Source organism: Balaenoptera acutorostrata, chromosome 2, assembly GCF_949987535.1.
Source record: "Balaenoptera acutorostrata chromosome 2, mBalAcu1.1, whole genome shotgun sequence".
Lineage (NCBI taxonomy): Eukaryota > Metazoa > Chordata > Mammalia > Artiodactyla > Balaenopteridae > Balaenoptera > Balaenoptera acutorostrata.
The window spans coordinates 97,567,432-97,595,327 of NC_080065.1; the positions used below are offsets into that span (position 1 = coordinate 97,567,432).

The 27,896-nt window shown below is 40.9% G+C and overlaps 1 protein-coding gene across 3 annotated transcripts in view; it reads left to right on the forward strand.

The window, feature by feature from the left end:
- KCNN2 (potassium calcium-activated channel subfamily N member 2) overlaps positions 1 to 27,896 on the forward strand; it is a 316,641-nt gene that overhangs the window by 133,090 nt on the left and 155,655 nt on the right. Inside the window, exons 2-4 of one of the 3 annotated variants that reach the window (XM_007192113.2) lie at positions 7,390 to 7,591; positions 8,456 to 9,750; positions 10,374 to 10,469. In XM_007192113.2, coding sequence (XP_007192175.2) covers positions 7,570 to 7,591; positions 8,456 to 9,750; positions 10,374 to 10,469 — 1,413 coding nt within the window. In that variant the 5' untranslated portion in view covers positions 7,390 to 7,569. Of the gene's footprint in view, positions 1 to 7,378; positions 7,592 to 8,455; positions 9,751 to 10,373; positions 10,470 to 27,309; positions 27,377 to 27,896 lie in introns of those variants that run through there. The other 2 variants (XM_057541626.1, XM_057541627.1) reach the window with 2 other exon arrangements.

Here is a 27,896-nt window from a genome sequence, read left to right on the forward strand (position 1 = left end):
AACCACTAATGTGACTTTTTGTTTATAGCTTTGCCTATTCTGGACATTTCCAATAGATAGAATCATACAACATGTGGTCTTTTGTGCCTGGTTTTCTTTCACATATTTCAAGGCTCCTCCATGTTGTAGCATGTATCAGTACTTCATTTCTTTTTACTGATGAATAATATTCCATTGTAATAATATACCACATTTTATTTATACACTCACCAGTTGATAGACATTTGAATTCTTTCCAATTTTTAGCTATTATAAATAATGCTGCTATAAACATTCATGTGCAAGTTTTTGTGTAGATGTATATTTTCATTTCTCTTGACTATATACCTAGGAGTGGAATTGCTGGGTAATATGGTAACTTTACATTTAGTATTTTAAGGCACTTCCAAACTGTTTTCCAAAGCTGCTGTACCACTTTACATTCCCACCAACAGTGTATGAGTGTTCGAATTTCACCACGTCCTCTCCAACACTTGTTATCATATGTCTTTCTGATTAAAGGCATCCTAGCGGTTATGAAGTGGTATCTAATTGTAGTTTGGATTACATTTTCCTAGTGACTAATGACGTTGTGTATTTATTTTCATGTGCTTATTTATCACTATTATGTCTTCTTTGGAGAAATGTCTGTTCAGAGACTTTGCCTTTGGGTTATTTATTCTTTTCATTATTGAGTTGAAAGAGTTCTTTATATTTTGGATACAAGTCCCACACATCTATGATTTGCAAATATTTGCTCCCACTCTGTAAATTGTCCTTTTACTCTCCTTTTGGTGTTCTATGAAGCAAAAAATTTTGATGAAATCCAATGTAGCTATTTTTTTTCTTCTGTAGCTTATGCTTTTAGTGTCATGTCTAAGAAACTATTACTTAACCCAAGATCATAGTGACTCACCCATATGCTTTCTTTTAAGAGTTTTATAGTTTTTGTTCTCACACTTAAGTCTTTGATCCACTTGAGTTAATTGTTATGTAGGGTATAAGGAAGAAGTCCGTTTGCTTTTTACATGTGAATATACAGTTTTCCTAGTATCATGTGTTGAAAAGACTATCTTTGTTCCCATTGAATTATCTTGGCACCCTGTCAAAAGTCAATTGACTGTAAATGTAAAGGTTTATTTCTGGACTCTCAATTCTGTTCCATTAATCTATATATCTATCCTATTCCATTATACATTATCTTGATTACTATAGCTTTATAGTAAGTTTTTATTCAGCAAGTTTGAGTCCTTCAACTTTGTTCTTCTTTTACAGGATTGTTTTGACTATTGTGTGCTACCTGTATCTCCATTTGAATTTTAGGATCAGTTTGTCAAGTTCTCCAAAAATATCATCTAGGATTTTGATAAAGATTTGAGAGAATCTGTAGATCAATTTGGGGAGTATTGACCATATTAAATCTTCTGATTCATTAATATGGGATGTATGTCCATTTATTTAGGTCTTCCTTAATTTCTTTCAAAAATATTTTTTAGTTCGTGTATAAGTTTCACATTTCTGTTGATATATTCTTAATCTTTTTTTTTATTGTATTGCACATGAAACTGTTTTTTAATTTCATATTGAAATTGCTCATTGCTAGTGTAGGGAAATACAATTGACATTTTTTGGGGTTACAATTGACATTTTAAATATTAATCTTGTATCCAGAAATCTGCTGTATTTGTCTATTAGTTCTAATATATTGTAGTGGATTCTTTAGGATTTTCTAAATACAAAATCATGTCATTGGTGAATAGAGGTAGTTCAATAGGTATGTCAAGAGAGTTTTTGGAATGTTGGGACAGGGGTGATCTGCTTCCCTCTGGATAGCATGGTTGTGGATATGAAGCCTAAAACTGCTACAGCCATTTTTCCCACCATAAGGTAAATTAGTCTGACCAATATATATGAAGGAGGGCAATGACAAAGTTGCTGGAACCCTGATGATGTCTTAACCTCTGAAACAAACAGCATTGAAGTCTTCCCTAATTATGATATTTTCAGTTACAAGAGCCAAGAAATACCCCTTGTTAAGAGAACTTGACTTGTGAACAAAAATAACCAATAGTTTTGACTAATTAAAACATTTTTGAGAAGCACTCCTTCTAAGGAACAAGGGTAAAACACTTTGTCAAATAGTGTGTTTTGTCATTATATTTGTGTAGTATATATCTGTTGTGTTTTTTTCTGTTATATTGTATCATGTATGTCATTTTATAGCATATGGATAGAAATAATAGAGAAAAAGTGCTACTAAATTTATAGCTAAAAAATAAAACATCAAAAACACAGAATAAAAGTCATTTTTAAGAAAAATCTGGCTTATTGGATGAGGATGAATATGTGAAACTTCAAGATTTATAAGCATTTAGAGTGTTTTGTTGCTGATGACATTATGTTTAATTCTACTTAGAAAAGCATGCTTTTCACCTATATATGAGTGGGCACCAGCTCTCTCCTTGCCCTAAAGCAATTATTTGGGAGTAGGAGTTTACAAATAGTTCCAGAAAGGGAAATAGTAATATAAAGATAGACAAAGGATGATTAATTGATTTCCTGAGCCTGTTTGGCAAGAGGTAGAAAAGAAAAAGGAAAACATAGAGGGTTGATGAATAACATATGGGGATGGAATTAACAGGAAAAGAGAAAAAAGAGCTAATTCATCGTGGATCCTAATCCTGTAAGAGAAGAGAAAATAATGATGGGAAAATACATTGGATTTCAGAGGGAAAACAAACTTCGAGAGCTTTTGTAGCATCATTATGTTTGAGCACTGAGCCATCATGGAACTTCGGGGATCACCAAGTGGAAGCTTTGACCTCCATACTTAGGAATGGTTTTGCATATCCTTGATCCCACTTTTGGTAACTCTCGACTCCTGCTGTAAGACACACTGGTTTATCTCTGCCTGTGGCATAGAGCCCCACCTCCTTTCTCTGGTTCCCTGCTCACTCTTTGGCACAAAAGGACATGCAATGAGAAGACAACTCTGCCAGAGCACAAGAGCCGAGAGCCAGGCTGGATCCCTGCAGGACTGCAGGAGAGGTCCTCTAAGCCACAGGACAAAGAGCTTGAGCCTCTTTCTTCTCACTTATTACGTAAAAAGACAAAATGGACTCTGTTAGTGCTAATAAGTAATCTTCAATGGCCTTCAGCTTTTACTATGGACATTGGCAAAAATGAGAAATGCCCAGGCTGCCAGCAAAGTCAGCAGACGACTGTGTCTGAATAGAGTAGAATCTTTATTTTTTAAATACTTTTTAATTGGGCACCTTGGACCTGCATGCATACAGCACTGCCATTTCATCCACACTTGTATTAGATCCTCATGAATTATTCTGTTGATCAAATGAAGTTAACGAAAGGGGAGTAGTTAAGAATCTCAGAATCCCAATCAAGCCAGCGAGGATATGTTCATGAGGTCATTCAAAGGCAGTGAATGGTAATGATAAGCCACTGCTGTCCATTCCTTGACTATTAGTGGAGTACCAGACTGTATGAGTTGATAGAGTCAATAGGTAATTTTTCTGCTATGGAGGAAAGGCTAGAAGAGTGTTAAACAGACTTATCAGACAGACTCAGAAGAATGTACTTGAAGTCTGGCTTTTTCTTGCTACTCACCAGCTGTGTGACCTGGGGTAGCCCACATCTCAGGATTATCCTTACCTGTAAAGTAGAGATGATCATAAAAACTTCCCTACCTTGCATAAGGGTTCTTGAGAGATGCAAATAAAGTAACACATGAGAAACTGCTTTATAAACTAGAACGTGCTATCCACTAAGTCTTTTTTATGACTTTCTGTTTAGATTCAGATGTGTGTTTCTAGTTGCGAAGGGATATTTGTTTATGTAATCCATAGACTATTTTAAAAAGACTTATAGTCAATAATTTCAACCTATTCACCTATTTAATTGTGTAACATAGTTCAATTCTGCTTACAAAACTAGTATAAGTTCTATCTTTTTTTTGTTGTTGTTGTTGTTGTTTTTTGCTGGCACTACTGAGACTTTTATAGATATGCTAATTAGCTGAGAAATGGTAGGAGGCAAGGATGAGGGTAAAGCAAATTTGGAAAATTTAATGATGTTAATGAATAGGCCCTAACAGGATAATTAATCCCTGAATAATGATGGTATTACTTAACAAGACTATCATCAATAAGCTCATTCAGGTCTTGATACTTTCTAGTAATAATGTGGAAGCAAAAGAATACGTGTAACAATGATATTCTAAAATGTACATTTCTTATGAAGTTAGGACAACAATACGAGGTTTAAGAAGAAGTGTTTTTCATGAGACATGTTGGGAAGCAAGGAGTGACTCTGACATTATCCCAAGTCCCCATTTGCACTGACTGCTAAGCAAACTGAGTTCAGAGAGGCTGTGTCTTGTCACAACCCCTGTGGTTGGCACCACCGAATAATTTACTCAACCAGGCAAAGAAAAAAGAAAATCCCAGAAAAACATTTACTGTGTAGGTCAAAGTATCCCTCAGAGCACTCAGTGTGGGAAACAGATGCCCTGGACCCCTGCATCAGCTGTTCTCACTGCCTTTGCAGATAGATCAGAAACATCCAAATTCAAGAGTCCTGCATTTTTAAGGAACAGAGAGAGCACAGACTAATAATTCTTTTGAAAAAGAGAATTATTTTTTAGAAAAACCATTGGCATAATATAAATCTGCATAAAGTGAGGGATCGAGTGCAAACAACCTAAAGCTTTTTCCCCAAGCCCCTGTGGTCTGGGAAAACCATTCTTCCAAGACTGTTGTTAAGTGTTTGTGGGGTGCTTTGGGGGTGTTATGTGTATGTGCCTGTCCACAAGTTTGAAATACAACAAATGTGGAAAAGCAATCTTTCTAATCCATAAGGAAAAAAAAACCAGGTAATTTTTACAAGAATGTGACACTGGAAATAAAGGTATTTTGAGAGATTATGGATTTTGATAGTATTTGAAATGTATTTTGTGGATGAGTATGACCTCTGGTGTTAAACTAGAGAAATTCCAGCACTTATATATCTTAATGACAGAAAGAGAAGCAAATGCAATTTTCCAAGAGCTTATTATTGGAGGTTACAGGCCCTTGTATTGTGACCTTTCTTTAAATCTTTTGTCATTCTCTCCCTCTCTCCTTCCCTCCTCACTCTCACAAATGTAAATGAGTGTTTACTATGTGCTAAGTACTATCCACATGGAAGAATATTGTCTTTGTTGTTCTAACTGCTTAACTTTACATGTCCCATCTATAATCCTATATATGGGGGAAAAAGCAAAATTATGGTATGCTATATGAAAAGTTTACATATAAGCTTAAAATCCATTTGTTAATTTTATAAAGAAAAGAGGATTGATGAAAAGAAGAACTTCTTAAAGGTGCCCCTGTCATAACCCAATAGTGTAAAATGCCCCAAACAATAAAGTTATGAGGATTCAGGCTAAAAGTAAAACAAAGTTGTTGGGGCATCTTGTCGCTTTTCATCACCATACTAATAGTGGATTATTGTACTCTCCAAATACAGACATTTATTAGCAAGAAGATTTTTTGAATGTGTGTGATCAGATAATTCCCTGAAACAGAAAGATGATAAATATCTGACTGACTTGCTCTCCTCTTTCTCCATCACAGTGGGTTTTACATTACTATATTATTTGATAAGCTTTTGTAAGGCACTGTCTAGGTGGAAGCACTGGTAATCTGAGTTTTGGTATTCTGACAATTCCTCATTTTGTTTGCCAAATCTCCATTTCTTTCTTACCTTGTGCACCCTTTCCTCCCCTGATCTCCCTCTGTGAGCAGTGGTAACTCCATTACTGTCATAAATCTCAGCAAACACTCTTTGTTTCTACATGACTAAAGGCACTGCACCTAATCTGGTACTAAGGCATAGAGATATACATGGCAAAAGATACAATAATTTTTCCCCCGTTATTTTATCTATGGAACTTCTTTGAAGCTTTGAATTTGCTATTTGAGAAAGTCAGTTTGACAATAGAAGATTGTTTTTTGGTTGTTTGTTTGATTGTTTGTTTGTTTGATTGTTACTTTTTTGTTTTTTGCAGCCATTACTTTTTTAAATGACATTTTAATAACTTTAGAACCTTATATCTAATTTCATGCTGGTAACAATTATTGTGATATTTGGAGAGGGGATTGATGTAGTCTTTCAACAAAATTTACCAAAGGCTAATGGAAGTATTAATTTACCATGATAAATGTATTTGATGTATTTAGGTTTGGAAGGATGAGTCAAACTTTTTCACTTAGTCAGCTATGTGTAACAATGAGAAGAAGCTCGTATAATTTGTTATAAAGTGAAAATGAATGTATTATGGATTTTGTGCTTGAGTTGAATTTTGTTTCACACCAGAAGGTGAAAATTTTTTAATTTGGAAGCTTTCATTGTAATTTCAAATTACTCATTAAAATTGTTTTTAATAGTCATGTTCACCACACAATTCATGCAGATCTACTCTGCTACCACAAAGATTCTATGATCAAAATTCTAAACAAGTTTTATTAAATTACCAAAAATCATAATGGAATATAAAACTAAAATGCTGTCTCCAGTTTTTAGCCATTCAAATTCTAGTTTTGACCAAGACTACAGAGAAATGCAAGTTCTATGGGACTAAAAGCAACCCTCTCTCCCTTTTTTTTCTTCTGGATCTGTTTACTTGCATGCACAAAAAATTAAAATTGTTTAACTCATATCCAAAGGATATCCTAAAATGAATTATTTACTCCAAGGCACTGAAAACGCAAACTCTCTCTTACGAGCGGGTACCTGGTAAGCAACTTCAGGGTAGCTGCCGAGTAGAATATCAAGAAATTGGATCCAGCTGAGAATTCCAATTACCTAATGAGGGTGATCCGCTTTCACTTTAATTTCTAACTCTTTATAACTTCTATCATAAAAATCATGCTTTAAAATCACGATTTAAAAGGGAAACAAATATTCAACTGGCCAATGTATTTCACTCCCTTTTCTGGAGACGGGAATCTCAACTTACAAAGAAATACAAACGATATGGACTTAAGATGGAGCAGTAACAACGAACCCTTGAAAGGGTCCCCTACCGCTTTGTGTTAGTATATCGCCCAAAAGAAGGACACATCACAGGAAATTTGTGAGACACAAAGCGTAATTTTTATTAGTTTATTAGCAAATAAATAAATATTACACCTAACTCTAGCAAAACTCTAGCACTGTCCCCAGGCAGCTATTATTCAGTCCGAGTTATTATTAATAATTTCCTAGCCAGGCTATGACGGCCGGTGTGAATCAGCCCGCGCCAGGCCCCTCTCCATCCGCCGCCGCCGCCGCCGCCGCAGTCAGGGCTTGGCACAGAAGACGGTAGGTGTTTGCGCCTCAGTGATCCGCCTTTGCTTTGTGTCTGTGCTGCAGGTGTGGAGGAGGAAGAGGAACAGAAGACAAGCTGGTGGCCGGCGGTCGCTGAGCATTCCCCAGACCCTCGAGCAAGCCTCTTCTCCAAGGCAGGAAAAGCCCGCGGACCTACCCACTGGGGCGGCCAGAGGGCCTGAGCGCCGTAGCCCAGGACCTGGCGGCCGGGGGCGCCAACCCCTCATGTTCCACAGAAGGCGCAAATGTGAGCAGGCAGTGGCGGGGAAAGCCCTCCTCCCCCGCCAGGGGGACCCGGGAAGCCCGCGCGGGCTCCTCCCGCGGACCGAGGGGATCCCCTCCTCCGGCCCCGCCCCCATCCTCCCCAGGCACAGGCGCCAAGGCGGTTAACCCTACCCGTGCCGCATCGCATTAGGGCGAGAGCACCGCGCAGCCAATCCCGACTCCCCGGCGCCAGAGACCAGCGGCGTGGGGAAGATCGGTGAGCCGGGCCCGTTCGGATCTCGCAGCGGCCAAACAGGGGCTCAGGCCCCGGGGTTCTCACTAAGCCGTGCTGCACTGGCTTAGCTAGTCGTCAAACTTTTTCTCTCCAAAGCGGGTGCCCCCGCAGTTATTTGGCGGGCAGCCGGCAGCCCACTCTCAGCGGGACAATTAGGGAGAATTGGGCGTGGGGCGAGGAGGTTGCAGTTCTGCAGCTCTAAGAGGCGTGCATGCCGGTGGAGGAGTGGCCCGGGTTCCGCACTGTTTCCTCGCCTGACCCCCTGGCTGGGGTGGCTCAACGTGCTGCAGTGCCCGGTGCAGGGGATCTAGACTGCGCGTCAGGCACTAGTTAGGGGGGTGGTGGCACGGCAAGTGGGGGACGCCTGTTTTTTCCTCCTCCCTCTGCAGACTCGCTGCACTACCTGGGGGCTCCCCATCCCTGCTGGTGCTCACGGGTGCTCTCAATCAGCAGGTGGAACCCCCGCCTTCACCCTGTCCTGGCCTGCGCCTCCGAGGGTTTTCATCCTGCAGATTCCACTCCCCGCCCCCCCCCCCATCTGTCTCTCTCTCTCTCTTTCTCACACGCTCCCCTAAACCGCGCGCGCCGCAAACTCAGTCTCGGTCCCCGCAGGTGATGTCATGCCCATTGTTTTGGTGAGCCCAACCAATCGGACGCGCCGCCTGGATTCTACCGGAGCCGGCATGGGCCCTTCCTCGCACCAGCAGCAGGAGTCTCCGCTCCCTACCATAACGCATTGCGCAGGGTGCACCACCGCCTGGTCTCCCTGCAGCTTTAACAGCCCTGACATGGAAACCCCATTGCAGTTCCAGCGCGGCTTCTTCTCGGAGCAGCCGCCACCGCCACCGCGCTCCTCACACCTGCATTGCCAGCAGCAGCAGCAGAGCCAGGACAAGCCGTGCCCGCCCTTCGCGCCCCTCCCGCACCCTCACCACCCCCCGCACCTCGCGCACCAGCAGCAGGGCAGCGGCGGCAGCAGCCCATGCCTCCGGTGCAACAGCTGCGCCTCCTCCGGTGCCCCGGGGGCGGGGGCGGGGGATAACCTGTCCCTGCTGCTCCGCACCTCCTCGCCCGGCGGCGCCTTCCGGACCCGTACCTCCTCGCCGCTGTCAGGCTCGTCGTGCTGCTGCTGCTGCTCGTCGCGCCGGGGCAGCCAGCTCAATGTGAGCGAGCTGACGCCGTCCAGCCATGCCAGTGCGCTCCGGCAGCAGTACGCGCAGCAGCTGGCGTCCGCCTCCCAGTACCACCAGTGCCACAGCCTGCAGCCCGCCGCCAGCCCCACGGGCAGCCTCGGCAGCCTGGGCTCCGGGCCCCCGCTCTCGCACCACCACCACCACCACCACCACCCGCACCCGGCGCACCACCAGCACAACCAGCCCCAGGCGCGCCGCGAGAGCAACCCCTTCACCGAAATAGCCATGAGCAGCTGTAGGTACAACGGGGGCGTCATGCGGCCGCTCAGCAACTTGAGCGCGTCCCGCCGGAACCTGCACGAGATGGACTCCGAGGCACAGCCCCTACAGCCCCCGGCGTCTGTCGGAGGAGGTGGCGGCGCGTCCTCCCCGTCTGCAGCCGCGGCCGCCGCCGCTTCGTCCTCAGCCCCGGAGATCGTGGTATCTAAGCCGGAGCACAACAACTCCAATAACCTGGCGCTCTACGGAGCCGGCGGCGGAGGCAGCGCTGGAGGCGGCGGCGGCGGCGGCGGCGGCGGCGGCAGCGGGCATGGCAGCAGCGGTGGCACCAAGTCCAGCAAAAAGAAGAACCAGAACATCGGCTACAAGCTGGGCCACCGGCGCGCCCTGTTCGAGAAGCGCAAGCGGCTCAGCGACTACGCGCTCATCTTCGGCATGTTCGGCATCGTGGTCATGGTCATCGAGACCGAGCTGTCGTGGGGCGCCTACGACAAGGTAAGTGCTCGAGCCCTTTGCTCGCCGTTCCCGGGCCGCAGAGCCGGGCACCGGGTGGTTGGGATGGGCGCTGGTGGGAACTCTCTGCCTGCCAGTTCCGGAGCTTTTCCCGGACAATCGGAGGTGTTCGCCGGGACGGCGAGCACCGCTGAGACTCGCTCCCCTAATCCGCAAGGCAACTCTGGAGAGGAAGCTTTTCCGCGCGCAAAGTTCTGGAGGCAGTGAATGCCCAGCGCGTTTGGGCACGTTAAAGAAGTGATTTCAGGAGTCGGTGAGGAAAGCATGCTCTGTTCCTCTCCTGGTGCTCACGATGTCGGAGGCCCCTTTCAAACCCAAGCGCTTAAACTCAAGGATAACTTCCTCTCAGGTTTCGAGAGCCACGAGCTGCGCTTGGGTCTGTGTTGTCGCGGACCCCGCTGCTTGGCCTTCCGGGATCTCCTCTCTCACTTTCCTGTGAGGCCAAGTGATCTGACAGATCACAGAGCCGAGACAGGTGCCCCTACCCCCATCCTCCTCCTGGAAGTTCAGGTCCCCTTGCTGGGGATTGACCGACCCGCCGGATCTTAAAGGTGGTTAAAAAGTGCTTCTTTTTTTTAAAAAAAGTGCTTCTGTCTGTGTTGCAGGCGTCGCTGTATTCCTTAGCTCTGAAATGCCTTATCAGTCTCTCCACGATCATACTGCTGGGTCTGATCATCGTGTACCACGCCAGGGAAATACAGGTAACTTCGGGGTTCTGCTGTTTATGAATGACTCCAGCCGGGGGAAGTGCAAGGCAGCAGACCCTTTTTCCAAGCTCTCGTGTCCTTGCTTGAGGTTACAGAAGACACACGCTGTATTCTTACCTTAGCACCTGACCTGTTCTTTCAAGAAGTTAAAAACAAAAAACAGTGCAGCATGTAAATGTGCAGTAGTTTCCAGGATGTATTTGTTAAACCTTTCAGATTTTCCCCTCTCTTCTTTAGGTAGATCCACTTCTCCATATCAGTCACTGTATTTGTTTTCCTTAAGGCCAGTTATGTACTAGCCTTAATCTGCCAGGTAAATGTGTATTCTTGTCTAATAAACATTTAACAAGATGGGTGGGTCATTATGGAAGATTGTGCCCATGTATATCACCTTCCATAACTGTAGCTTAGAGAAGAAAATAGGCCCGTGATATTCCTTGCTAATGTATATCAATAAGACAAGAAAAAAAAACTCTAACATTTTCTATATCTTACTGTAAAGTTGAAGAAAAAAATCTGTTGTAAATTAAGAATGCAAATTCTGTATATCTGGTAGTCTGGTAGATTTTCAGGTACAATCATTACATTATTTATTAAAAATGTCATTTAAGAGCAAAGGCCACTGCCCTTGTGAGTGGGCTTGTTAGGAAAATGTTTGTTTTGTTTAAATGCATCCAGGAACTCTATTGTTAGATTTGACTGTTACTGACAATTTCAGAATAGTCCGTCTAAAATTCATGGGTTGTCTTTTAAGTTGTTTATTTTGCTGTAGCTTTCAGTTAAAGGAATATTAAGGTTTGGGAATAAAATAACTAGAGTTTTCAAAAATTAAGAGAGATTGAGATTTTCCAGTTTAGAACTTAACACTAATATGCATTTTCTGATTTTTTTGGATCAGGTGTTAGGCATTTGGCTGAACTAGTAAACCCTCGAATTTAGGCTGCTTTCCTTTAGGAGTTGCCATTGAATTTAAATAACTTAGCATTAATTACAAGTTAAATTAATCTTAAGTTAGTAATTTGCAAAAACATACTAAATATGGAAGAAACCAATTTTAACTGTTGCCCAAGCAAAATAAAGATACACATGACCCCACATGAGGAGGGAGAAATTACTTCATCATGCTTTCAAATTTTCAAAGACTTTGAAAAGTGTGATTTTGAAAGAAGGAGGATAGAGAATGAGAATGAGAAAGAGTGAGAATATTTAGAGGTAAGTAATAAAACTGCACTGCCAAAACAAGGCAAACACATTTGGACCCTTTAAAATATTAATAATTTACACAGGTCCATCTTTAATTCAGCACTAATGATCGTGGGCTTTTGAGATTCTTTCAAACATTTTAAAGTAATACTAAAATGTAACTTAAGCATCATGAGAGTATCTTTTCATTTTGACTTGAAGGGTAGACACTTAAGGCTGGGGAACAAAATAGGTCTAATGGCCCTCTGACTTGGTTTACAGATGAGGTACCTGCAGTCAGAAGAGGTGACCAGCTTTCCAGATCTCAGAGCTAGACAGTGCAGACCGTGACCAGCCCTGTCCTCCTAGCTTCCACCCAGAATGCTTCCTGCTTCCTCTGCTACTGCTTGTTAGCAACCCTGAACATGGACATGTCTTTGTCTGTGGTTCCTCTGAATCCAAACGTTTGGTATTTGAATAGGGTTAGACTTAAACGGTTTTTCTAAAATCTTCCTAGGTATTTATAAAAATCAAGTAATTTAATTTTTTTTTTTGGCTTGAAGACCAGAGTAGTTTTATTTAATCCACCCTAGAAAGAGACCTTGCTGTTTTTTTTTTTTTTTAATTAAACATCAGCTTTCGTATTATTCCTGTTCCTTCTGAAAAACACACAGCTAAACAAGCATTCAAGGTGGAGGACATTTGATGGTATTAACACCAAGAACAAAGTGTCTTCCTGAAAATGTTAACCTTTTAAGAATTATGGGGAGATTTTTTTGAAATAACTTACGGGAGTTTGTGAGGACCAAACATTGGCCATTAACATTGGCCAGATGTTAATTACGTGTTGTAAAAAATTTTTGATACCATATTAGAACTCTGAAAACTTAGAGAAAGTAATACAAATAAAAGAAGTCATATTTTTAAAGAGCATTTTACACTTGAAAGAATTCCACCCCTGGCTAATTTTGAGGACCATTTCTGTTATACAAATGCATAGATATATTGATTAGAGTGCGAAGAGCACGGGTGATAAAAATGAAGACATGAATTCCCCCTCTAAGGGTTATAAGCACAGTGAACCTCTTTATAGTTGGGGCAACATAAATATCACAGAAATTTAGATTTTTATAATTGGAATTATCTGACCTGATACATGGTTTCTGCTAAACCAACCACACTTAAGATAATTTCAAAATGGATGCTCAGGTAATATCATTTAGTTGTTTTGGAGGTAGCTTTTACATTCAGTGCTTAATCTAGAGTGATTTTTGTTTTCCTCAAGCTGAAGTTCCAGGTTCTTATCTGAGATGCTTTTTTTAAAAATATGAAATGGAAAAGGACCAAATAAATGTGGAGACCCTGAGCTGGAAATCAAGAACCAGAAAAACATGTTCTAATTTATCCAGAGAGTAGTCAGTGATTGCTGCTGAAATAGTTCACTCTGAAACACGGTAAAATCAAGTGCATAGGCTAATGTATCCATGTGTGGAAAATGATGAATTGAGCCCTTTTTAACTTATTGATGTCACTGCTATAGATGTACTTCTTTCATAAGTTTTAAGCAAATAGGTACTTCTCAGTTTACTATTAAGAATTCCAAGTATATAGATTAGCTTTGAGTTAAGGAGCACAATGCAGGGGTTATGCTGCCGTTCAGAGCATGTTCTTGGGCATAGCATGCAGTCTAATGTGACACTTCCTCTTTTTCTTTTTAGCATAGCAGTATGATGATTGGATAGTGAGAGCTAGCTAGTATGGGTTTCTGGTACATGGTAGGATTTCTTACTGCATTCAGGAAAAGTAAGTGTTATAGCCAATGTTCCGGCTCTCTGTCCACCGGAATTGCTTTAACGAAGCTTGGGGAGGCCCTGACATTTCCATGGAGAACCTTGGAAAGCAAGTCAATGTGACCTTTTATAAAATGTTTATACACAGTCTATCAAAATAAGATGGTTCAGTGAGTCATGGACGGAAGTGCTTGAATTAAAATAGTGCGATGGGGAGGCTTTGTAAGAACTTAGCTCAGTACATTTCAGCTTTGGTGTCATTTTTTTCAGTACCACAGACAGCTCAATGCACCAGGCTATAGTTTGCTCATTTCACTAATTACTTTTACATCCCCCCAAAACAAAAATGAAATTACTTTTTTTTTGGGTGGGGGAGGTCAGAAAGGTTATATAAAATCAGATTTAGTGGGAGCAGATTTTCAGCTAAGTAGATATTAGATTTTTTCAAATAGACATTTGGCCTTACTTTCTATATTCATCAGTAAAGTCAAAAAATGATGAATAGACACATAAAATAAATTTTAGCAAATGCCTTTGTATCACAACCTTCTGACAAAGGAAAAGTACTATGGGGATTGTTTTATACAGTTTGGAAAGGTCACTTGATACTAAATAAGTAGCTTCCCCACCTCAAGTCCAAGGTCAAATAATAGGAAAAACAGAGGCATGATTTCCTGGGACTTTTCTTTTTCTCCCCTCTCTTCTGTAGGGTTGGAAGCATTTCTTTGATGGCATAAGAACAAAACAATGTTCAAGTACTCTTTAAGATCTTCAACATCAAATAAGTTGAATGTAGATTGCACTTCATCTTTTCAACTTTAGTGTACTTGACTTTCTCTTGTGGAAGCAGTTTTAGTTGAAAGAGTTGTTTAGTATTTTGAGATAGGCAAATGCAAGATTCTAAGTTGGGAAGAAAACCCCTTGGACTGTCACCTTTCTGGTTCTCATGGGATTTGGCAGAATGGAGAGTACTATACTTTCAAGTTGAAAATGGTTTTATTTCCTTGGTTTTGTTTTGGTAATAATATAATTATAGAATAAATAGCACTAGGGGAAACACTGATTTTTCCCTGGTACCTCTTGCAGTGGAATAACTCTACACATTCTCCTTTAAGTTAGCTTTTCAGAGATGGATGATATACATCTAAAAGTGGAAGAGCAGAAATGAAGATTTCCCCTTACCTGTGCATGTAGGCCACACAGAGGGGGAAGGAGTGAGTAGGGGCAGGGACCTCAGCAACCTCGGAAGTCTCCTGGACTGGTTGAGAAGGGGTGGCTAAGTGCCCACTGAGTAGACTCTGGCTCACCTTGTGGAGAGTGGGAAAGAATGCTCGCTTTCCCACTCCTGCAGAGAGCAAGTAGATGCTTCCAGACTATGTAGAAAATACTGCATATAGTTATTATTCTTATTAATAAAATAATAATAACTACGCATAGTGAAAATAACTAGTACAGAAGAGCTTAAAATAAATACGGTAGTCACATTCTCAGTCCAGTGTTTCAGAGACAACCACTTTTAAATTTCTCATACACTTCTCGAGAATTTTCAAAAATGAATATTTAGTTGTGTTTAGAGACACACGTACTGTGCTTTTTTTGCTTAATATATCTTGAAGGTTTTTTATTGTCAGCACATGGAAACCCATCTCATTCTTTCTTAGCAACTGTTTATTATCCCATTTTATGGATGCACTGTGGCTTACTGTTAAGCTTTTGCTGTTATAAGCCATAATAAAAATGAACACTCTTGTATACTATTTAAATCTACTAATTGGAGGATACACATATGGTATATATCCAGCAGACAGATTGCTGAATCAAAGGGAGTTTGTTTTTTAAATGGAAAGGTACTGCCCACCAGCCCTTTAGAAAGGTCGAGTTCTCATTCTCTGCTTCCCTACACGTTATTTCCCCACAGCATTGTTAACACTGAATGTTATAAAAAGGAATTTTAAATATCTTTGGCTCTGTAAAGTTTACTATCTTCCTGAAAAAACATTTTTTTTTTTGGTGAAAAATTCCTTGAGGACAAAGCTCATGGCCTCATAGGCTTATTTGCAACATTTTGCAATATCTAGTGGTGCATTATCTAATCTGCTGACAAAATGACCAATCCTTGTAAAGGTGCCATCAGAAGCAAGCATTGGCCACAGTTTTGGTTTTTTTCCTTTAAAAAAATTTAGAGATGATGGGGCTTTCCTGGTGGCGCAGTGGTTGAGAGTCTGCCTGCCAATGCAGGGGACACGGGTTCGAGCCCTGGTCTGGGAGGATCCCACATGCCGCGGAGCAACTGGGCCCGTGAGCCACAGCTACTGAGCCTGCGCATCTGGAGCCTGTGCTCTGCAACAAGAGAGGCCGCGATAGTGAGAGGCCCGTGCACTGTGATGAAGAGTGGCCCCCGCTCGCCGCAACTAGAGAAAGCCCTCGCACAGAAACGAAGACCCAACACAGCCATAAATAAATAAATAAATAATTTAAAAAAAATTTAGAGATGAAGGAAGCTGAAAGAGTAGAAGGAATGGTCTTCGATTGGTCTTTAGGTCTCTCGTATGTCTATAGCATGAGGGAGAGAAGAGTTAACTCTTTGACTGTAAGACTCCAGAAGATCATGAGGTGGATACCTTGCCTGAATTGCTTTGTTGTGTGGTGGTCAGCTCCACAACCGCTGTCTATATTGCCAGCAGCTTCTACAGAGTTGTAATGAGACTCTCAGTCCCTTTGACTTCGTGCGTACCCTGTAGTAACGAAATCACTCAGGACCAATTTTCTCTGCCTGCCTGTGTAAAGATCTCTGCATTATTAACGGGTGTGACACTAAATAAAGCGATCCTGGTGTGTTTACAGAGCAGCATCACAAATGAATGAAGAGTGGAACTTTAGGTTTACTGCAAGTGGGTTCGCTTGATCTGCCAACTCGTTTCTGGGCCACGTTTTGTACAGCTCGGGAAGGAGGCCACTGTGGGCTGTCATTGTCCCAGACCACATCTGGCAGGGTGGACAGAGGGAACCTGCACTGATTTAACTTCAGGAAGTTACTTTTGGTCAGGGTACAAAGTGGTTTCATGGGGCCGTTTGAGTGAGAATGTCTGCTCATTAGGAAATATGATGTTTGCTACTTTGGGAGTATGTGTTTAACCTGAAACTCCTCTAGAATTCTCTTTATAGAACTGGAAACTGTGTGGAGAGGACCTGAATTGTTATCTGGCCCGGGATCCCACCCAGCATGGAAACTCCCTTTATGTCATCTCAGATAAAAGTGGCCACCCAATTTCTGCTTGAACCCTCTTCCCATGATGGTCAGTTTGTCTGTACAAGGCTGTCCATTCCATTGCCAGACAACTCTTAATTTTAGGAAGATTTTCCTTATGTTGGAGGTGAAGTCTGGTTTTATTCCTTCCCATATTCAACACTGAAAAAGTTTTTGAGCTCTGCTAATACAATGAAGAATAAGACAGTAAGGTTCCTTCCCTCTTGGAACTGACATTCCAAGCAGGCAGGGTTAAGGAGAGAGACAAAAATTAAGTAAAGGAAAAAAATCCTTGGAAGTTGTGATAAGTGTCATAAAGGGGCCATGAAAGGCTGTGATAGAAAATAATTGGGGGCAGAGGGTTGTACACATCAGACAGGGTGGTCCTGTGAGCAGTCTCTAAGGAAGTGACTTTTAAGCTGAGACATAAAGGAAAAGAAGTTACCAGCTATTGGCAGAGTCTGGAGGAACAACCTTTTCCAAGCCCTCGTGACTAAAGGAGTTTCCTGCACTTATACAACTGAGAGCAAACCAGTGTGGCCCAAGCAGGGCGACGGTAGTACTGGATGGGGTGAGAGGGGATAGGCAGGGTTCTGATACTGAAGAGTCCTGAGGCCATTATAAGAATTTTGTGATGTTTCCTTCAAAGTGCATGAGGCCATCATTAAAGCACAGAAGAGTCATGATCCAGCTTACTGTTTAAGTAGACCTTTTGTTGAAGCTCTGAGGAGATTGGTCTGGAGACCCTTGGCAAGTCACATTGTACAGATGACGCTCACTTGGCTTGGGTAGCAGTGGTGGAAATGAAGAGAAGTGGTCTGATTCAAGACCCAGGTTGGAGGCAGAATGGATGTCTTAGTGATTGGATATGACAGGTGAGGGCAACGGATGATGCAAAGATGATTCTCAGGGTTCTGATTGGAGCATCTGAGTGTGTTATGCTGACAGGGGAGAACTGACATTGAAGGGTAGCTTGTGGAATCAGGAATGCTTCTGATGGAAGTGCTTCTGATTATACAAGAGAACCCTGAGTTCAGAGAAAAGGTGTGGAGTAGAAATTTAAATTGGCGAGTAATCAGCGTAGAGACTATTTAAACCCACAGCAATTGATAAAATCACTGAGAGAAAATAGAGGAATGAGAGAAGGTCGAGAGCGGATCAACCTCTGACATCTAGAGGTTGTGTGAAATAGGAACTAGAGAAAAGAGATAAGAATGACTTGTCCTAGAGGTGGTAATGGGAGTGTTGGAAGGAGGGCACAGTGCTGTGTACTGAATGCCATGAAGTCAGTTAATATCGGGTAGAGAGGTGCCTTTTGGATTTGGCAAGTTAAAGGTCATTGCTGACCTTGATGAGGAGTTTCAGTGGAATGGTAGAAACAGAACACAGACTGTAATTTCCAGTATAACAGAATAAATTGATTCCCCCTCTTCCCAGAATTACAGAGCAAACATTTAAATATTGGTTAGGTCCCTTTAAATGCCCACCTAATTAAATAGTCCCCGTTTCTTTGAATTTTCCTGATCAGGCTTAGAATGTCCCTGATCATATTCTTCTGGACTTATTCTGTTTTGTTGAATTCCCTCTTCGAGTAAGGTCAGAAATGTACTCAGTACTTTCAGATGGGATCTGCCAGTGTACTTGTTACCTCCGTTCAACAAAAATCCTCCATTATGCCGACTGTTATTTAGTCTAAAATGGTCATGGCATCACACAAACTGTTGCCAAGTACACTTGTAAAATTGTTAACTGAACTGAATGTAGGGCTTTACATTTATTCACTCTGTTAAATAGCATCTTGGTTTCACGTGAGTGTTTTAGCCCGTCAGAATTATTTGAATCATAATTGTGATGTTTATTTGACAAACACTTATTTAGGTTTAGAAAATGCTGTGCATGGAGGGGGCTCTGGCATTGGCAAGACCCAAATCAGTGCTAAATTCTGTTCCAGAAACATGGTCAATGTTAGTGGCTGTTACCCAGTTTTCACACATCCAACTCTTCTTCCTAGCTTCTCACTAGCCATGGCTTTGAAAAGTGTAGCTTGGGTACCCATGCCCAAGGCATTAGTGAGCCACGGTCAGAGCTGAGAAGTAGGACCTTCTTTGTAGTTAGTCATCTGTTCATCCATGATATTTGGTTCAGCTTTTCACGTACTAACAACTCTCTGTACCCTGACTATCAGCCAGCCTACGTTTCTTTACAAGAATGTCATGAGGACTGTCAGATCCCTTGCTGAAATCCATGTATTCTGTGCAGTCTCATGATCTGCCAGTCTATTCATGATATCCAAGAAGGAAACAAGACTGATGAGCTTATCATTTTAAGCATTATAATATATTAGGCTTCATGACCAAATGCCTTTTCTCTTAAAAATTGTTTTTCTCTCCAGATTATAAAATTAGTAAACATTTATGTTAGAAATCTGTAAAACATAGATAACATGAAAAAGAATGTTAGTTTAATCTCACCACCCAGAGATAATTATTATTGTGATATAATGTATTTATATGAAGTAGATGGACCTGATATTTGCTATATATCAGGATAAGGAAATTTAGTGTTCTTTTCATGTAATTTTCTATTCATTTCCCCATGCCATTAAACATTCCAATTTTTTTTGCATCATATAGCTATAAGCAATTTAATCCTTTCCCTTATTTTGGAACCCTTAAGAAAAATTAGAAAGACCCTATTTAAAATATTTGTATAATAAATACTTTTGCAGATGAACTTATGTAAGCACCTCTGATGATTTCCCAAGGATAAATTGCCAAGGCAGAAATTACTTAGTTAAAGGATATTATTTAAGGCAATTGAGAGTTTGTCAAATGGTCCTTCCAAAGGTTTATATCATGCCTTTCATTTTTAAAGTACTTACAAACCACTTTGTTAAATAACTGATATGATTATTTTCTGGAGTGTCTAGGATCAATTTACTGATTAGTATTTTGAGTACTGTCCTACTTTGTGAATCTAGAAATGTGCTTCCCTGGACTCTCCTATAGCTTCCTATTTCTCCATGATTTTGGTTTCTAAATCTTGGCTAACCAGGTTCGTAAAAAGGTATTCCTGCTTAATGATTAAAGTTTATATAGAAATGATGCAAAAGCAGTATTGGAAGATAACTTTGTCCACAGATGTTCCCAGTCTTTGTTATTATAGGAAGCTGTAAAAACCATAATTTCTGAAACTTTTCTCGACAAACTTTCCTGCTGAGCAAAGCAAAGCAATCAGACTCTCCTTTGAGTTGTTTACTGTTTTTGCAGCATTGCCTCGTGGCTTTGTGTGCTGCTTCTGGAGCCCAATCTGTCTGGGCTTGTACCCAGCTCTGCCACTAATTAGCTGTGTGACCTTGGACACATTACTTAATCTCTCTGTACTTCACTTTCCTCGTCTGTAAAATGGGGAATATAGAGTACCTCTCTCATTGGGTTGTTGTGAGGATTGAGTGTATATATTTGTGTGTATATATATATAAAGCATTTAGCATGCTGCCTGGCATGTGGTGAGGGCTATTTAGGTGTCAGCTGCTGGTTATTGTTAGCTATTACGGGGTTCGTTGGGGTGGAAGGGGAGGAATTGGAGCCCAGCTTCTCTGGGCTCTGGGCAACAGTGATATTTTTTTCTTCTACAAGTCGTACAGGAGGGAACAGAAAAAAAAAAAAAAACAAGTGTGCATTCAAACAGTGTTCATTAGTTTACTCACACTTAATCTAGAACAGGGTTATGTGTGTGAGTTCTTTTTTTTTTTTTTTATAAAAGCTTTGATCTCCGTTAAGGACGGCCAATATTTTTTGTAACTTAGTTTAGATTTTCCCTGTGGGCAAGTTGGCCGTCTCAGGAGGTAAGTGTTCATTTCGGTTGTCAGGTTTCAGATCAGTAAACTGGTGTTAGAGTACTATAATGTTAGGGCTCACCAGTTTTTACCAAAATAGCCGTTTCCCCTATAAACACACCATAGGTGTGGCTTCTGGCTGGAAGCTAGGCTCTTTGTGAGCTACATTAACTCCTTCAGACATCCAGGTCACAGCCGATGGCATCTCCTACTAATTAGGACCCTGGTGACTTAAAAGAGTTAAGTGCAGCGCCCTGAAAAGTAAGCAAAGGGAATAATTTGATAATGGAAAATTCTGGTATTAAACCCCTGCTGAAAGGATGAGAGGTAATAAACAGCCAAAGGCATATGTATAAAGGCATATGTAACTGACAGCATTTCTGTCTGTATTCATTGTAGGTCTACAGGATATTTAAATAAAAAGCATTTTTTTCTTTTTCTGGATTAGGTTTATCTCTGGCAAGAGTTTTGTTTAGTATGCCACCACCCTCAACCATGCTTGGAGTACCTTGATTGGAAAGAATTGAGAAGAATTTTCGTGTGTCAATATGACAAGTAACATCTCAAAATATACTTGGTTCAGTGATTGGGTTTACTTTTTATCAGACAGCTTATATCTTCTCTTCTGTTTCATTTCAAATGACCATTAGTTGAGTCTGTATTCTCTCTCTTTTTGAACAATGTGTTATTGTTGGGTGAGTTTTTTTCTTTGCTTTTTGAATTTATAAAACACATTGAGATTCAGACCTTATAAACTTTGAACTGAACCGTGTAGACAAGTGTTAACAGCCAGTGTTTCACATCTATAATTTTGTCATGTGCTTTCTTGAATATCTGAGCATTTTTACCTAGTTATGTATTTATCTATAATGGTTATCCAGAAGGTATTAAGATGGGGTTGTTTCCAAGCAATCTGACTATTGAAATTTGGATATGCATCTACTGTTGGTCTTATTCACTGAGGTAGTCTTCTTTCTATCAGGAAGTTGTTGGTCTTCCAAGGAAATTGCATGCAATATTTATATATTAGTTTTGACACAAGCATACTGAATTTTGGGGAGGAGGCATTAAACACCATAGTCTGGTTGTCGTGGTCTTGGGTAGTGCTTTTTTGAGGATAGCGTCTGCTGTCAAGAGGGGTAAAAAATACACAGGTGCTAATCCTTAAACTGCTTAAATTTTTGTTGAGTGAGTAAGGGAAATTATATCCCAGTATTGGATTTATTTTTAAGGTCACAGATCATTTAAAATATTGAAAAATAATAATTAGGCTGAATATTTATTCAAGTTGCATACATATAAAGTGATATAAAAGTGATGGCTGCAGGATTTATTATAGTCACCTCATGCCTTTTCACAGGTATATCTAGTACTTCCAGACATATACCCAAGCAGAGTTATTGACTGAACACTTAATTTCATTTATGTGGATTTAGCTATGAAATTTTAAGACGAAAAGTCTTGGCTTCTAGAAACTTACCTTAGGTCAATTTTCATACCGGTAAATCCTCCCATATTTGGAAAAGATGTTTTTATGTCAAAGAGCATGAATTGCTTTCTGTCCTTTGAAGCAAAAACAACTGAAGATATATTTATTTAGTTAAACATGCTGTTACTTTAAAGCTTCAGCTTATTGCTTAAACCTGTGGGTAATATTGTAAATTTTAATGCTGTCGTTGAAAATTATTTTGAATAGAATTTTACTTCTTTCCCATTAGTATTTTAGTCAAGAACCCTCACTATTTGTTCGCATTTGTTAATGTCAAAGAGGGTACTTAATGAAAATGCATTTGGGCAGACTTTCAAAAATTAAGCAGTAGTGATACAAAGAGAAATCTCTAATTTGCTTGTTTTGGGGGTAAAAAGCAACAATACTGTATTAAGGCTGAAAACTATTTTTCAAAATATCTTTGATTTGGAATCCACTGGCTCTTATAGATTTTTTAAATATCATTTTTTAAAGGCTTAATCTTCTGTATTCTTTTTTTTCTTTCAGCATATCTGCTTTACGCAGTCTTTTTTATCCTTTTTGACAACTATTCCTATTTTTCGGTTGTTATGTTTGGGCCATGTTCTGCTTCACATCTCAGAATGTGTCCCTTGGGTGCTCCTTACATTGGGGGATGAAGATCCAGCCCACTCGCTGTCATGTTCACTGTCTCGCTTAGTCTGATGCTGTATACACAAATTACTTCAGTGGCAGCTATTTCGAAATCATGAATCCATTAAGTGTGTCTCTTTGCAGTTTTATACAGCTGGCCACAGAGGGAAAGTGGATGTGTGTTTAGGACTTAGTCCCTCAAGCCCATGTCAGAACATCCTGAGCAGAGGGAGACCACACAGCACAATCAGTGGTGAGCATTTTCTCTGCAGCGTTTTCCCAAAAACAAGGTGTCTTTTCTGCACTATTGCGCAGGAACACACGTCACCACAGCAAGATGATCGGTGTGATGGAGGGTGGGATGAGGGCTCATCTTCAAGACCTGAATTATGATATGTTGCCACATGGGAACCAAATTCAACAAATACAGAGGAATAGGATCAGATCATGTGACTGATGGGGTGGAGGTGATGAGCTCAGATACCCCAGTGATATGTGCTCTAGCTAAATTCCCAGGCTGAATACAAATTTTTATTAATTGGCTTTCATTTCCTCTCTCCTCTATTGGTATAATGATGACCTGTACATTTACAGTGGGGTCAAAAAGGTTGATGACTTTCACCCTTTTTTCTTAAACACAATGGGGAAAATTACAATGAAGTGCTACAGGTCTGGTCCTCTTTACCGAAAAGATAAGAACAGCAGGATTTTCAAATCATCTCATTGACTTGTTTTAAATTTGCCCATTGATTCATTTCTTCTGAGGAGCAGCCCTTCCTACCCAGCAATCTCTGAGGTCTCTGCTGGGTGTTTTTACATAACCCATCCCTCTCAGCTCCTCCAGCTTTTTTTTTTTTTTTTTTTTTAACATCTTTATTGGAGTATAATTGCTTTAAAATTCTGTGTTAGTTTCTGCTTTATAACAAAGTGAATCAGTTATACATATACATATGTTCCCATATCTCTTCCCTCTTGCGTCTCCCTCCCTCCCACCCTCCCTATCCCACCCCTCTAGGTGGTCACAAAGCACTGAGCTGATCTCCCTGTGCTATGCGGCTGCTTCCCACTAGCTATCTGTTTTACACTTGGTTGTGTATATATGTCCATGACACTCTCTCACCCTGTCACATCTCACCCCACCCCCTCCCCATATCCTCAAGTCCCTTCTCTAGTAGGTCTGTGTCTTTATTCCCATCTTGCCCCTTGGTTCTTCATGACCATTTTTAAAAAATTCCATATATATGTATTAGCATACGGTATTTATTCTTCTCTTTCTGACTTACTTCACTCTGTATGACAGTCTCTAGGTCCATCCACCTCACTACAAATAACTCAATTTCATTTCTTTTTATGGCTGAGTAATATTCCATTGTATATATGTGCCACATCTTCTTTATCCATTCATCCGATGATGGACACTTAGGTTGCTTCCATGTCCTGGCTATTGTGAAAAGAGCTGTAATGAACATTGTGGTACATGACTCTTTTTGAATTATGGTTTTCTCAGGGTATGTGCCCAGTAGTGGGATGGCTGGGTCATATGGTAGTTCTATTTTTAGTTTTTTAAGGAACCTCCATACTGTTCTCCATAGTGGCTATATCAATTTACATTTCTACCAACAGTGCAAGAGGGTTCCCTTTTCTCCACACCCTCTCCAGCATTTATTGTTTGTGGATTTTTTGATGATGGCCATTCTGACTGGTGTGAGATGATATCTCATTGTAGTTTTGATTTGCATTTCTCTAATGATTAATGATGTTAAGCATTCTTTCATGTGTTTGTTGGCAATCTGTATATCTTCTTTGGAGAAATGTCTTTTTAGGTCTTCTGCCCACTTTTGGATTGGGTTGTTTGCTTTATTTGATATTGAGCTGCATGAGCTGCTTGTAAATTTTGGAGATTAATCCTTTGTCAGTTGCTGCATTTGCAAATATTTTCTCCCATTCTGAGGGGTGTCTTTTGGTCTTGTTTATGGTTTCCTTTGCTGTGCAAAAGCTTTTAAGTTTCATTAGGTCCCATTTGTTTATTTTTGTTTTTATTTGCATTTCTCTAGGAGGTGGGTCAGAAAGGATCTTGCTGTGATTTATGTCATAGAGTGTTCTGCCTATGTTTTCCTCGAAGAGTTTGATGGTGCCTGGCCTTACATTTAGGTCTTTAATCCATTTTGAGTTTATTTTTGTGTATGGTATTAGGGAGTGTTCTAATTTCATTCTTTTACATGTAGCTGTCCAGTTTTCCCAGCACCACTAAAATTCAACACCCATTTATGGTAAAAACCCTCCAGAAAGTAGGCATAGAGGGAACTTTCCTCAACATAATAAAGGCCATATATGACAAACCCACAGCCAACATCGTCCTCAATGGTGAAAAACTGAAACCATTTCCACTAAGATCAGGAGCAAGACAAGGTTGCCCACTCTCACCACTATTATTCAACATAGTTTTGGAAGTTTTAGCCACAGCAATCAGAGAAGAAAAAGAAATAAAAGGAATCCAAATTGGAAAAGAAGAAGTAAAGCTGTCACTGTTTGCAGATGATGTGATACTATACATAGAGAATCCTAAAGATGCTACCAGAAAACTACTAGAGCTGATCAATGAATTTGGTAAAGTAGCAGGATACAAAATTAATGCACAGAAATCTCTTGCATTCCTATACACTAATGATGAAAAATCTGAAAGTGAAATTAAGAAAACACTCCCATTTACCATTGCAACAAAAAGAATAAAATACCTAGGAATAAACCTACCTAAGGAGACAAAAGACCTGTATGCAGTAAATTATAAGACACTGATGAAAGAAATTAAAGATGATACAAATAGATGGAGAGATATACCACGTTATTGGATTGGAAGAATCAACATTGAAAATGTCGACAGTGAAAATGACTCTACTACCCAAAGCAACCTACAGATTCAATGCAATCCCTATCAAACTACCACTGGCATTTTTCACAGAACTAGAACAAAAAATTTCACAATTTGTATGGAAACACAAAAGACCCCAAAGAGCCAAAGCAATCTTGAGAAAGAAGAACAGAGCTGGAGGCATCAGGCTCCCTGACTTCAGACTATACTACAAAGTGACAGTAATCAAGACAGTATGGTACTGGCACAGAAACAGAAATATAGATCAATGGAACCGGATAGAAAGCCCAGAGATAAACCCACGCACATATGGTCGCCTTATCTTTGATAAAGGAGGCAAGCATATACAGTGGAGAAAAGACAGCCTCTCCAGCTTTGTTTTCATTGGGGAATCTTCTGGGAGAACACATGCTGTGTTTTGAGATTTCCAATCATGTCAGGATTCTCTAGCTGACTCTGAACCTAGGGAACAAGTTGAGGTTATGTGCTGATCTCTAATACCCTTGGGTGCATCACTGTCATTGGAGGGAGGACAAATAGGCACAGATATAACATTTTCCAATCATGGTGCGTCATATCTGGTGCTTGTACTTGGGTTTATGTTGAATGTTAGAACTTGATGTAAAGTAGAAGAGCCACTGCCTGGAGATAATAGATGCCATCTGTCAGGGCCTGTCACTGTCCACCAGAGTGTGGGTGGCAACACAAAGTATGCCCCCCCCAGAGGACAGTATAGGAGGAGTGGTCATATAGTCACCTTCTAACTGGACAACCACATGTGCTTCTGGGAAGCAGCCCAGGGTGGCGTTTAACTCTGCCTCTGGATCCAGACAGATTGGGGTTAGAACTCAGCTTCACGCTGGGTGACCATGAGAAGAAAATTTGACCCCTCTCAGGCTCATTTTCTTTATTTGTAAAATGGAAATGAGAATTATACCTATCTCACTAGATTGCTTTGAGGATTCAGTGAGACAGTCTTTTTGAAGAACCTTGTGTGATACCTGGCACATTGTAAATGGCACAGTCAATAAATGTTAACCCCTTCTATTACTACTCTTCCATCATTGCTATTATTAAGCAAATATTATAGCCCAAGCAGGGAAGCAGAGCCTAGAGTCTAGGAGGATCTCAAAGCGGGAAGGGGGTTGGATAATAATGTATAATATTTCAAGGTAGTTGAACCACGTTCTGGTAAGAGGGAGGTTGGGCAGAGAAGGCAAATACTTGATTAGTTAGGGCAGGGGGTTGGCACACTATAGCCCATGGGCCAAATCTGGCCTCCTGGGTAAATCCAACCTGTTTTTATAAAGAAAGTTGTATTGGCACACACTTGTTTACGTGCCGTATACAGCTACTTCTGCACTACAACTTGCACTACGGGCAGAGTTGAGTGGTTGCAACAGAAACCGTTTGGCTGCAAAGCCAAAAATATTTACTTTACAGAAAAAGTTTGCCGACCTTTGAGTTACAGCCCAGGATGGCCAACAAAGACAGAGAGAAATACGCACAGAAGTGTTCCTTCTGCCTTTGTTTCATAAGTTACTTTATTCCTTTGCTCCAATGTTAGGCTTCTTAAGGTATGTGATGAGCAGAGGTTCAGGTAGACCTGCTCGCACCTGGGAAATGCACATTTCTGTAGGGGCGAAGTCTTGTGCTGTGATACAAGCCCTCAGTCTCCCTGTAGGATCTGCACTCTGGGATTGAGGTGAATGGCCTGTGGGAATTAGAGTTACATCATCACAACTGAGTAGAATGGCTGTGGTAGGAACTATCAGTACTTTCATGGAGAGTCTGAGTGGGAGCCTCAGAACTCAGAATCCTTTCTGGTGGAGGCCAGTGATGAGACACTGGGCCTGTGTGATCCTTGGTGCTCTGTAAGTTACTCTCTGAAAAGCTAGGCTGGGGGTGGTTTACATTCTTATGATCCTGTTGGTGTTTGCTGACCTCAATTAGGAAAGGAGGCTCATTTGTTTCAAATTTTGAAGAAAGTGTTTTAACTCCACGTTTTATCACAAAAAAAAAGCACAAATTAATTGGGGAAGCCATACAGAATGTTGGCTTTTTTCTTTAGGTCTGGAATTCTGGCTGTATGTATAATTTATTAATTTGTGGATTTCTGTTCCCCAGTGATTAAAGTTATAATATATTTCATGTGGATCATCTCCATTCTCAGCTGCCTGCTGGGCAGCTCCCCTTGGAAGCCCCCAGGCCCTTACCGTTCGCCCAATCCTCCTTGCCCTCTCAGGCTTGCTATCTTCCAGAAGGCACTACCAACCACCTAGGGCCCCACTGAGGACCCTTGCTCTTTCCTCCACTCATCTCCCCTCCCCACTCCTCACCCCCGGTAGAGTCACCGGGTCCTACAAGTATTTCCTCCTTAGTGTCTTTTGAGTT